Source organism: Papio anubis, chromosome 8 (assembly GCF_008728515.1).
Source record: "Papio anubis isolate 15944 chromosome 8, Panubis1.0, whole genome shotgun sequence".
Lineage (NCBI taxonomy): Eukaryota > Metazoa > Chordata > Mammalia > Primates > Cercopithecidae > Papio > Papio anubis.
In genome coordinates, this window is record NC_044983.1 from 49547175 (window position 1) to 49560606 (window position 13432).

General features: G+C 50.3%; 1 protein-coding gene across 2 annotated transcripts in view; it reads left to right on the forward strand.

Moving 5' to 3' along the window:
* The window catches only part of RGS20 (regulator of G protein signaling 20), a 108142-nt gene that overhangs the window by 17638 nt on the left and 77072 nt on the right, over positions 1 to 13432 (forward strand). The window contains exon 2 of one of the 2 annotated variants that reach the window (XM_021942320.2): positions 10805 to 11149. In XM_021942320.2, the coding sequence (XP_021798012.1) occupies positions 10805 to 11149 (345 nt within the window). Of the gene's footprint in view, positions 1 to 10804; positions 11150 to 11543; positions 11837 to 13432 lie in introns of those variants that run through there. The other variant, XM_021942319.1, reaches the window with a different exon arrangement.

Genomic DNA, 13432 nt, shown 5'->3' on the forward strand with positions numbered 1-13432 from the left:
AGCTTCCCTCTGTTACCCAGGTTGAAGTGTAGTGGGGCAATCTCAACTCACCGCAACCCCCGCCTCCCAGGTTCGAGCGATTCTCCTGCCTCAGTCTCCCAAGTAGCTGGGATTACAGGTACACACCACCACGCCTGGCTAATTTCTGTATTTTTAGTATTTTTAGTAGAGACGGGGTTTCACCATGTTGGCCAGACTGGTCTTGAACTCCTGACCTCAGGTGATCTGCCTGCCTCAGCCTCCCAAAGTGTGGAGATTACAGGCATGAGCCACCATGCCTGGCAGCAAATGTAATTTTTATGGAGCTGAGGATCCCGGAAAAACATTCTAAAGCTTCAAAAATGAGTTTTAAATGTTTCTTTTCAATTTTCTGATATCAAATGTAATAACTCCTGTCCTGCTCTTTGGGGATATAGAATGCTACAGAAAAAGAAACAGGAGCTTTAGTTTATTTCATATTTGTTTTTCTTTTTAGTTAGTTAGCAAATATAAAAAGTGGGGAGAAAGCACAGTTAGATCTTGGAATCTTAGGACTTTGGCACATGGACTCTTTGTATTCCTGTCATTTAAAACGTTGTTTAGTTAATTCACATTTATTTATTAGAACATTCAAAATTAAAACAGAGGCTGGGTGCGGTAGCTTCTGTCTGTAATCCCAGCACTTTGGTAGGCTGAGGTGAGCAGATCACTTGAGGTCAGGAGTTCGAGACCAGCCTGGCCAACATGGTGAAACCCCGTCTCTACGAAAAATACAAAAATTAGCCAGGCATGCTGGCAGTTGCCTGTAGTCCCAACTACTCAGGAGGCTGAGGCAGGAGAATCGCTTGAACCTGGAAGTTGGAGGTTGCAGCGAGCCCAGATTGCGCCACTGCACTCCAGCCTAGGTGACAGCGCGAGAGAGACTCAGTCTCAACACAAACAAACAAACAAAAAACCAAAACAACACAAAATTAAAATAGCACAGCCTTACAGTTGTCAGGACCAGTAGGCTACACACACCAAGATAACATGGAAAGGCTTATTGATCACATATTGAGGCTGTCTGAGCAGAACAGGGCAGGACCCCAAGCAGGCCCAAAACTGGCAGAGAAAGGAGCATGGTTTGGGGTTCACGGTGGGACTGAGTGGAGGGTTCTCCTTTGCAAGGACCAGGACTTGCGTGGTTTGAACTTCCTGCAGGTGCTGCCCAAGGAGGGAGCACCGGCACTTTTGTGTCAGCTTGCCCAGATATCAGGCGGACGGAGGAGTAGGAGTGATGGTGACTAGAAGCTGCCAATGGCCAGACATTTAAAAAATTGATTCTGTATCACAGACTCTTTATTACAACAATGTGAAGAATAAAATATGTAGTCAGTCTCCATCCCGCCCTTTCCAACCACCATTCTCTCACCCAAGGCAACAACTCTTCACTTTTTTCAGCTCCTATGCTCTATACATCCTTACAGAGATAGTCTGTGTATACACAGATGTATGTGTGTACACACACACACACCCCTCATTCCCTTTACAAGGAACAAAGAGTTAGACACCAGCTAGACTGGGGTTGGTTTATATTCCTTCAAACCTGCTCTGCTATTTTCTAGATAGGATTCGTTGGGCAAGATTTTTCACCTTTATGAGTTTCTGAAGTTTTTACAGTCTTCTGTAAAATGCATATGAGACTAATGCCTGCATGCATTGTTATTGTATGGAATAAATGATGCGTCTTTGGAACAGTATTAGGAACGTTATAGATGGTGTCCTTTTTATCTTGTTTTTCTTCAACTTCTTGAGCTGCACTTCATCAGCCTCATTTGAAATTTCCCCTTCCTTTGTTGACTCTGAAATACCAGGAATTTTCTAGGCTTTCCTCCTTGGCCTTTTTCTCATTTCACTTGACTCATTCTCCCTGGCTAAGCTTGACTGTGTCAGTGGCCTTGAGACAGCCTATGGACTGACGATTCCACTCAGCTGTGTCTCCTGAGGTCCACACAGAAGCTACAAATATCTGCTGAGCGTCGCGATATAAATGTCTAGCAGCACTTCAAAATTAGCAGTACGGCCCAGGCGCGGTGGCTCATGCCTGTAATCCCAGCAAGCACTTCAGGAGGCCGAGTGGGTGGTTCACGAGCTCAGGAGTTCAAGACCAGCCTGGCCAAGATGGAGAAAATGTGTCTCTACTAAAACTACAAAAATTAGCCAGGCGTGCTGGCAGGAGCCTGTAATCCCAGCTACTCAGGAGGCTGAGACAGGAGAATTGCCTGAAACTGGGCGGCAGAGGTTGCAGTGAGCCGAGATCGCGCCACTGCACTCCAGCCTGGGTGACAGAGTGAGACTCCATCTCCAAAAAAAAAAAAAAAAAAAAAAAATTAGCAATATGTCTTCCCCTTTCCTCAGACTCTTTTTTTCCTGAGTTTTCTATCTCAGCAAATGGTTCCCTTTCGACCTAGAAACTTGGAGGTATAATTCTTGACCTTGCTCTTGTTCTCATTTCGAACCTCCAATCAATCTTCAAATTTTGACCACATTACTCTGAATTATCTCTTGATCTGTTCACTTAGTTCCAACCCATTTAAAACTTTCCTGGATCAAGTCACAAGCATTTCTCAAAACATTACTGCAGGCCAAGCGCAGTGGGTCACACCTGTAATCCCAGCACTTTGGGAGGCCGAGGTGGGTGGATCACCTGAGATCAGGAGTTTGAGACCAGCCTGGCCAACACGGTGAAACCCTGTCTCTACTAAAAACACAAAAATTAGCTGGGCGTGGTGGCAGGCGCCTGTAATCCCAGCTACTTAGGAAGCCGAGGCAGGAGAATCGCTTGACCCTGAGAGGCGGAGGTTGCAATGAGTTGAGATCGTGCCACTGCACTCCAGCTTGGGTGACAGAGTGACAGTCCATCTCAAAAAAAATAAATAAATAAAATAAATATATATATATATATATATATATATATAATTGCAACAGCTTGTCCCTGGTCTGCTTTCCAGTGATGCCTGCTTCTAAGTAACACTAGAGAACAGAGAGATCTTTCACAAACACACACATGATTGTGTTGACTTCCTGACTAAATGTTGTCAGGGGATACTCTTCTCCACCTAGATAGGGTTCAGACTCTTTAAATTGATTCAGTCTTCTCTCTCGGATTCTGTCTCTCTGTTTCCTGGTCTCTAGGGATCCTATCCAATTCCAGTAGGTTTAAATACCTTTATATGCTAATACTTCCAAATTCACATCTCCTAGACTCCCACTCAGACCTCCCTACCTTAAGCCCAAGCCTCTTTTACATCAACCTGCCTGACATCTCCATTTGAATGACTCATAGCCATCTCAAAAATCTGTCTTTAGCAGGATTCTTGATTTTCCTCCCTAGTCCCCTCCGTTCAGTAAACCATTCAACTGCTCAAGTAAGAAAACACACTAGGAATTATCTTTGATTCTTTTTTTTTTTTCTCAGCCTGCACTTACAATCCATCTGAAGTCCTGTTAATTCGATCTTTAAAACTTCTGCCAAACCTGTCCATTTATTTATGTTTTTATTTACATGACCTGTCCAAGTCATCATCATCTTTCTTATTCCTACCCTTGCCCCCTCCCCAATTCACTCCAATACAAAGCAGCCAAAGGAGTCTTTAAAGATATAAACTAGATGTCTCTCTTGCTGAAAAACCTCTCAGTGATTTCCCATTGCTTTTAAAATAAAATCCAAAGTCCTTACCATGATTTGGTTGCCCTATTCAGACTATACGGACCCTTACTACCCTCCCATTCACCACACCATGATAGCAGGTCATGTTCTTTCTCATTCACGGAATCCCAAGCATCTAGGACAGTGCCTCCTACACAGGAGACACACAATAAATGTTTGTTGAAAGAATGAGTAAGTGAGTGGCTTACAAGACCCTTCCTGGTCTGGTTTTTGTTTCTGCTGTTCTCTTTCTACTCCCCCATGTCACAATCTATGTTCCATCAAACACTAGGAGCAGAATGAGACTAGGCAATATCTCTCTTACAAGCACTTTGAGTGGTAGCAGCAGAAATCAAGTGAGAGAACCCCAAGAGATAGCTGCAAACTCAATGACAGAATAAAGAGTAATTAACTGAGCCGCCCTTCCTCCCTGGATGGACTTCTTGGGCTCCTCTCAGCTCACATCTTGAGGGTTTTTTTAATTTAGTAAAATATAAATAACATAAAATTCACCATTTTAGGCATAGAATTCAATGGCACTATCTATTTCCAGAACTCTTTTATCTTCCTGATGTAGTTCAGATGTTGTCTCCTCTAAATTTCACGTGGAATTGTAATCCCCAGTGTTGGAGGCAAGATCTGGTGGGAGGCAATTGAGTCATGAGGGCAAATCCCTCATGGCTGGATGCTGTCCTCATGATAGTGAGTGAGTTATCAGGCGATCTGGTTGTTTAAAAATATGTGGTACCTCCCTCCTCTACTCTATTTCTTGCTCCCCCTCTTGCCATGTGACAGGCCTGCTCCCACTTCGCCATCCACCATGAGAAAAACCTCCCTTAGGCCTCCCCAACAGCTGGACAGATGCCAGTGCCATGCTTCCTGTACTGCCTGCAGAACCATGAAGCAATTAAATTGTTTTTCTTGATAAATGACCCAGTCTCAGGTATTTCTTTTTTTTTTTTTTTTTTTTGAGACGGAGTCTTGCTCTGTTGCCCAGGCTGGAGTGCAGTGGCCGGATCTCAGCTCACTGTAAGCTCCGCCTCCTGGGTTTACGCCATTCTCCTGCCTCAGCCTCCCGAGTAGCTGGGAGTACAGGCACCTGCCACCACGCCCGGCTAGTTTGTTGGGTTTTTTTTTGTATTTTTTAGTAGAGACGGGGTTTCACCGTGTTAGCCAGGATGATCTCGATCTCCTGACCTCGTGATCCGCCCAACTCGGCCTCCCAAAGTGCTGGGATTACAGGGTTGAGCCACCGCGCCCGGCCTCAGGTATTTCTTTATAGCAATGCAAGAATGGCCTGATACACGTCTCAAACAGAAATTCTATATCCACCAAACAATTACTCCCCATTCTCCCCTCTTCTCAGCCTTTAGTAACCTCTATTCTACTTTCTGTCTCTATGAATTTGCCTATTCTTGGCTCCTCATATAAATGGAGTCATACAATATTTGTCCTTTTGCATCTGTCATCTTTCACTTAACATCATGTTTTTAAGGTTCATCTACGTCATAGCGTGTATCAGAATTCCACTCCTTTTTATGGCTGAATGATATTTGAGTTTGTTTTTAATTCACCTGTCCAACAAATATTAATTGAATACTTTATCCATCCAAGCACTTTTCTAGATTCTATGGAGATAGCAATAAGCGAAAGAGACAAAATTATTGCTTAATTCTTACAAATAAACAAGTGATTATATACTATGTCAGATGGTGACAAGGGCTATAGAAAAAAAAACTGTATTGCAGAGAGGAACTGTAGAGGAAGAAGAGATCTCAGAGGCAGAGTGGAATCATTCGTGTAGTTCTTTGAGAGCTAGAGTAAGGATTTTGGATTTTACTCTGAAATCAGAAGTCAATAGAAAGTCTGGAGCTGGGATGGGTGCGGTGGCTCACACCTGTAATCCCAGCCCTTTAGGAGGCCGAGGAGGGTGGATCGCTTGAGACCAGGAGTTCAAGACCAGCCTGGCCAACATGATGAAATCCTGTCTTTACTAAAACTACAAAAAAAATTAGTTGGTCATCATGGCACACTCCTGTAATCCCAGCTACTAGGGAGGCTGAGGCATAAGAATTGCTTGAATCCAGGCGGCAGAGGCTGCAGTGAGCCCTGGGATCCAACAAAGCAAGACTCTGTCTCAGAAAAAAGAAAGAAAGTCTGCAGCTGTAGAGTGACATTTTCAAGGATAACTGTTTTGAAGGATAACTTTGGCTTCAGTGTTGAAATGAGACTATGACAGGAAATATGGTAAAGGAAAGGAGAAAGAACAGCGAGGGGTGTGCATTAGTCAAGGTTCCCCAGAGAATCAGAAGCAATAAGAGGGTGTGTGTGTGTGTGTGTGTGTGTGTGTGTGTGCATCTGTGTGTTACATGGGGAGACATATACTTTAAGGAATTGGCTCATGTAATTGTGGGGGGTGTCAAGTCTGAAATCTGTAGGGCAGGCCAGCAGGCTGGAAATTCAAGTAAGAGCTGATGTTGCAGTCTTCATTCTGAAGTCCACAGGATAGGATAGGAAGGTTCGAAACTCAGTCAGGGTTTCCATGTTGCAATATTGAGGCCAAATTCCTTTTGAGGCAGAATATACTCCATGCCTCGTTTGCAGTCAACCTCTGGCATTTCTTGGGCTGTGGATGCATCAACCCAATTTCTGCCTTACATGGCATTCTCTCTGTGTGTATATCTGTGTCCAAATTTCCCCTTTGTATAAGGACACCAGTCATGCTGGAATAGGGTGGCCTTCATCTTACTAATTACATCTACTGCAATGCTATTTCCAAGTAAGGTCATGTTCCAAGGTACTAGGGACTAGGATTTTAATACGTAAATTTTGGGAGGTGCAAGTCAACATATAACACAGGGTAACAGCTGTGAATATGAAGTAGTTGGATTTGGCCAGAGAATTTTAAAAAGAGAGTCTGGGATACTCCAATGATGTTTTTCACCTGAACAAAAATAGTTAAATTGCCATTTACTAAGCTGGTGAAGACCGCAAGAGGAGAAAGTTTGGAGAAGAATAACAAGGGTTCAGTTTTTATATAAGTTTCAAAGCACCATATCCGGCGGGGCATGGTGGCTCATGCCTATAATCCCACCACTTTGGGAGGCCAAGGTGGGAGGATCACATGAGATCAGAAGTTCGAGATCAGCCTGACCAACACGGTGAAACCCCATATCTACTAAAAATACAAAAATTAGCTGGGCAAGGTGGCGCATGCCTGTAATCCCAGCTACTAAGGAGGCTGAGGCAGGAGAATCGCTTGAACCCAGGAGGTGGAGGTTGCAGTGAGCTGAGATCACACCACTGTACTCCAGCCTGGGTGGCAGAATAAGACTCTGGAAAAAAAAAAACAAAAATAAAACAAAACAAAACAAAACAAAACAAAAAACACCATCTCCTACCCTAAGTCCCTTACTTGGCTAGTAATGCCCGTGGCGAGAACAGAGGACCCAGTTATCTGCAGGAGCAGGGCAGACAGAGCCTTTGAGTGTTTCCCTTCCCTAGACATACAAGTCATCTAAGTAGCTCTCATGTCTGGCCCACTCCACTTCCCTTTCCAGCCCCTCCTCCCTCGTTATCATTGCCTCCATTACACATCTCTTTATGACATCTCCACATAAGCCCTAGGCATAAATACATTTTAAAAGTTATTAAAAGAATGGAACAAGTCAGAACTGATTATGAGCTGCAGAAATATTCTTTTTAAGAGTTGTATGTTCACGAGGAACATTGAGATTCTGAAGGAACCTTAATAATGGAAACATATTATGAAGAGTTGTGTTCACCTCAAATTAATATTAACCTGTGACTCTAGTAGCCAGGATCTGTTATTTATATTGCCACCTTTCAATCTGCATAATTTATGGTCAGTGCAGGGGAAGATTTGCCTTTATAGTTTTCACTGTCAGCTAGATTCTTCGATCCAAGTGGAAGAATTACATTTCCAAATAACAGAAAGTTAAAATGTATAATATGACTAAACTACAACAAAGTGGAACTTAAAAATAAAGTCCAGGAGAAAATAGGTCATTTCATAAAACTAACTTCAAATTCTGTTAGAACCGTGACTTTAATTCTAAAGGCTCTCAGAAAGTTTTGGTACAGGAGTCCTTTATTCTGCTATGGATGTTTCCTTTATGAAATGCTGCTGTTTAAGCATGAAAGAAAACCTTCCATTTGAAGTGGGCAAGACATTGTTCATATGGATTTAGGCTGTGGCGATTTTCGTTTGCATAAAGGCACTCTGGTTGCTGTTCAGTAGTCAACATGATTGATTAGGGATGTGGTGGTTCAATCAGAATAAAGTATTCCCCAAATAATCTGGATCCCTAAGGGCCAGTGCTTCCAGGAATATGGTCCTGATAATTCCAATCTGTGGCTAATATTATTGAAAGCCTTAGACTGTCAAATAGAATCTGGCCTAAAAGGAGGACAAGGCTCTCTGAAGTGCAGCCCTTCGGGCAGCTGAAGGTCTTTTCTCAGATCGAATTTTTTGGCTACATTGATACTCTTCGGCTCCGTCCTTGCCAGAAGTGCGGAAGGATTCCAGCACCTCACAACTTGCTTGATTCACCCTCATCCCCTCCCCTAACTGGAGAAGCCGCTGGGTTCCGCGAGCCAGACTCGCGGTGGCTTCGGAGAAGCAGGCGAGCAGGCGGCTGATCCGGAGGCCAGTGTGGGGCCCGCAAGCGGTGACTGTCTCCAGAGGAGCAAAGGAGCTGAGTCTTGTTTTTCTTGGATCAGGTTTGGGACTTTTATTCTGTCTGACCATTTCCACCACTTCCCTCACAAGAGTCTCTGTCTCAAAGCACAGGACCGAAGCAAAATGCCTAATGAAGCGTGCCCAAGGAAGGGGCAGGGGCGTGCAAGTGACTCAGGAAGAAGGACTGGGGTGAGGGGAGAAACGAGGTTACGAGTTCGCACGTTCTCACAAAACCATTTGAAAACAGGAGCTGGAGACGACAAATTCTGGAACCCACGAAAGGCCTTTGGAGCTCGCTCCGGCTCCTCGAAGTTGGGCGTGCGTCGCAGAAGAGTGCTGGGCGCTCCCTTTCAGCATTTTCGGCTTTGTTCAAGCCCTTGTGTAGGGTCGGGAAAGTCGTGGGTGGGCTCACCAGGCTTTAGGTCTCCAGGAACCCGGCTGGTCCTCTCTCGACTTCTTAGCGTAGGGTCCCGCCGGCCCGGGCGCCCTTGGCCGCCGAAGTTCCCGCCCTCGCCGAGGGCCCTAGCTCCCAGACGCGGCCGCCGCCCCGCAGTCCCCCGCAGGTGCCTTCCAGGACCAGCTGCCGGGCGGAGGCCGAGCACGCATGGCGGCAGTTGAGCCTCCACACCCCAAGCCCCAGCCGGAGGGTCGCGTCCCCTGTCCTCCTCCCGGGCGAGACGAACGCTCAGCAGCTCATTCCCTGGGCGCCAAGACCGATTTCCAAGTCGCCCACTTTACCCCCTCCAGGAAGCTGTTGGCGCTTCTCCAGAAGCCTCCTCGGCTCCCAGCTCCAGCCCCTAAAATAAAAGCACCTTGCCAGAGAGCGGGGGAGGGGAGCAGCTGAACGGGGAGAATGAAAATACTAGGAGAACGACCCCATTCTCCAGGAAAAGGTAATGAGGGGAAGTGAAACAGTGTGAACTTACTCGGAAATGCAAACCGAGTTCAACTCACCCGGGAGCAAACAAACGACAGAAAGACAAATCAGCCACCGCACTCGCGGCTTTCCCAGAAAAGGCCTCATGAATGAGAATGGGTTGCTAGGTTTCCTTCCCTCTCTCCTGACAATCGCTTCCCACAAGACTTCCACCGCCGAAAGAAAACAGGCCGGGCCTGTTGACTGCGGAGTGAGGGAACCGCGCCAGGCCCACGAGGCCGCCCGCGACCGCTCCCGCCTTCAGGACCCTGGAGAGCGGCCGCCGCGCCCCTGGGACCCACGCCCAACCCAGAGCACCCGCGCTCGCCTCCCGCGCCTCACCACCCCGGCACTTTATTCGCTGCTTCCCGCCTCCACCTTCATTTTTTTGGCAACCACCGCTCTTGTTTTTCACAGACAGATTAAATTGTTTTTTGTTTGGCAAGAGGGGGTGTTTGGATTGGCCGAGCTACATTCCGGTTTGTAACTACACTAAACGTCAGTGCACCAAGAAACTAAGAGCGTCTCAAAGATGAGAGCCTGAACGAGGCAGGTGACCTTAAAAAGCCACTGAGTTCAATCCCTTTATAAATGAACTCAGAAAATAAAGAGCCTTTCCCAGTATTAGCCATTAAGTTCGTGGCAAGGTTGAGTGTAGAACCGTGGGTTTCTGACTTCTAAACTAATGCTTCCCTCCACTTTCCAAGGGGGAAAAAAATCCTCATCGCTTAGGTCTCCTAAGCAACAAGTGGAAGGTGGAAAGGCCGGTGTTCCCGAGAATAAGAAGGACACATGGAGTTTGGAAAGGGGGTCCGTAGAGGGTTCACTTGTAGTAGCAGCCCTAACATGGAATCCCGGTGTTCCCTGCTCCACGTAACATAACCACAGCCGCAATGGCCAGTCCCTTTCTCCAACCAGCCTGTGAAGGGTCTGGGGCCCTTCAGCCACCTTCAGCCAGTATCTGGACCTTCCGTAGGCAACAATCCCAATAGAATCTAGTAGCCAAGGCGAACTCTGTGCCTCTGGCAGGCAGAACCCTGGGCACTTAGGGAGATGCGAAAGGGCAGGGGGAACAAGGGAAGATCAGAGACGGGAGGGGAAGAGTAACAGTTACAAAAGTGAACTAAGATTTTCATCCAAATTCTGAAGAACCAGGAGATGTGAACACAGACCCTTCTGCATAGCGCATGTCACATTCAGCGCACATAAGAGTCCCCTGGGAATGTTACTATGCAGATTCCGATGCAGTAGCCTGGGTGGGGCTCAAGAGTATTTCTAACAAGCTCCTAGGTGTTGGCGAAGCTGCTGGCCCACGGACCACACTTCAACTAGCACGGAGTTAGGAAAAACAGGAGTGGGAGGGGAAAGAATCTAACTGTAGGCCTTTCCTTTTGCTTTCACCGACCTTCTCTTGCACCCCCAAAGTAACGCCTCAAAACTCTGTAGTAAAGAGCCCCGTCTAAGCGGCCGGACACCACATTAACCGTATGCTGGTTTTGTTTCTCTCTCCCTGCCCCAGCCCTTCCCGCCTGCACAGCTCCCAGACTCGCCTGCCGCCCCGAAGCTGCTCGGCCTCCTTTATAGCCCGCTTTCCAGTCTCACAAGGTTCTTCTCTCACCTTCTCCGGCGACCCCCTCCCGAAGCTCCCCGGAGGCGCCCGAACTTCTCCCCCCTGCTTCCCGCCCTGCCGGCCGCCCGGCTCTCGCGGGGGCACGAGGAGCTGCCAGGCCGCCTCTCGCTCCTGCTCGGGGCGGCGCTGGCACTGCCCGGCCGACCCTCGGGGGGTCGTCCGCTGAGGCCCGCCCGTCCGGTCGGCAAGCCCAGGGAAGAAGACGCCACCGCTGGGCAGAGCTCGCCCATGCCGGTGAGTATCGTGGTCTCCATTATGCCCCACACCCAGCCTCCCCAGGACACCAGCCTCTCCCGATTCTTCCTAACCCCGACTGACCCGCTCCGCCCGGGCCAGCAGCGGGGAAAGGCGACAAGGTCGGTTAGGCCGGGACAAGGCTGGGCAAGTCATAGGACGGGACACTGGAGGCTCCCGGGACACCGCCCCTCCTCGCGGGAAGACACTCCAAGCTACTTTTTCCTGGGCCATTTCCTTTCCAGGGTCCAAGAAAACGGGAGGGAGCCCTCGCTCTTCCCTTTCAAACTGCCTTTCAAACTCCCGGCGTGTCGCTCTCCTCCCCCTACTCCGAGCCTCCCCCAGACGCGCCTCCGCCGGCTCCCCGCGCTCGCTCTCCCACTCCCCTGCCCTCTCGGCAGGCAAGGGAGGAAATGACGTGATGTTATTTTTGTGTCAGGTCAGTTTCCAGCTTCAGCTTAGCCCTCCGGGCTCCAGGGAACTACCCCCGCGGCCCCACCGGGTCCCACTCTCGAGGGGACGCTGCGGGCTACGGGGACACGCGGTGTTGCGAGTCTGGAGAGCTGGGCAGCTTGGTTCCCCCTCCCGCTGCCCCCTGGTCTACTCCTCTCCCCGGACTCGGGAGTCCCTGGAGAAGGGGACGCGGAGGGCGACTGCCGAGGGTCTCAGCGGGAGCCGGAGTCAGGGGTTAGTTCCTCCCCTTATCCCCCGCTCGTTTGCCGAGTGGGGCCTCCGCGCTCTGGCTAGCTGGGAGGCGGCGAGGGCCGCTTTCCAGGGCGGGAAGACCGGAGGCCGAGGCTGCGCCGGGGAGGGGCGGGAACAGAGCTCCGAGAGGTGCCCCGGGCCGCGGAGAAGGTAGGGGGCTGCCCTCTGTAGGCGGGCAGTCCACAGACGCGAAGCTCTGGGGACCAAGCACCCGCTCCGCGCCAGCCGCCCAACCCCGCTCCTCCCTCCCGCTCCCTTCATTCACAAGGTCCGAGCACGCAGTCCAGCACACTCGAGTCTCGCTCTGCCCCCGCGCGCCGAGGGGAGGCGATGACACAGAGGGCTTCGAGGACGCCCTCCACGCGCGCCTGGCTTCGTATCCACACTCCTGGGACTTGCTAATCCAGGGCTGGAGCAGTGAGGCTGCGGCCGGGGTGGAGGTCGCGCGCCGCTTGGGACCTCGGGGGTACCCCTAGCGCCCGCCGCGGTGGAGTGCGCCGCCGCTGGAGGGAGGCGAGACGTGGGATTGCCCGGCCGGGTAAAGGGAGTGAGGAGGCGGGGAGGAGGCAGAGCAAGGGGAGGAAGAGGCCGGGAGAAAAGGGCTACAGCAAAGATCGAGAGCCGGAGAAAGGGGAAAGGCGCCCGGAGCAATCGCAGACGTAGAGAGGGCAGCCCTCGGCGCTGCAATAGAAAGAAGGCACCCGCCGGACGCATGCGCACGGCGGACGGAGGCGAGCCGGCCGGGGCTTCCCCTCCGGCTGGCGGGGTGGACAGTGGGCTTGTGAGTATCCTGGTTCCTCGACCTCTCTTTCTTCCTCTCGGGCTCTCCCTGAGGCTTCGTGCTGGAAAGTGGCCGAGGCTAGGAGGGGCGCGCAGCGCGTCCGGACCTCGGGGTGTCGCCGTTGCTGCTGGGCGGGAGCGGGTGCGAGTCGGGGGTTACTGCCGGTAGCTTTAGTGCGTGTTTGGGGGAGTGTGGCTGCGGGTGCGTCTGTGTCCGAAGAGGGGCTTCGCGCCACCAGGATCAGTATGTCCCGGGCCTGCCAGGGCGTCCGCGATTCCACCTCTGCGGCCTCGGGTCGGTGACTTGGTGGAGAACGCAGAAGTCTAGACTTTAGACCCTAGAAATCGCACTGATCACCCGAAGCGTATTTTGGAAAGTCCAGGCGGGTGGAAGCGTCGGCGTTCTCACGGTGTAGGGAGAGGATAAGGAAGGGGCCAGGCGCCCGGGGCGGGTGGTTTGAGCGCCGCTGGGAAGGGAAAGGAGACAGAGCCTCCTGGAATCAGAGCGCCTGCTTTTAGGAGAAGTGCAACCAGGGCAGGGGCACCGAGGGGCAGGGTGAAGAAGTGGGCGCTCGGCGCATGGACCCCAGAGGACCAACTAGGTGTGGGCGTTCACTCGGAGCCTCTGTTCATGCTCTTGAAAACCGAATGAACAGAGAAGTGCCCTCCACCCTTCGCCTGCGCCAAGGCAGTTAACGTGCAGGCGCCGCCGGGATTTTCCTGGAACAAATCCGGGCACTTGATCTTCCGCACCCTCGGAGCTGCCCTGGGAAGTCGGAACAAGTCTGGGCGCCCGGA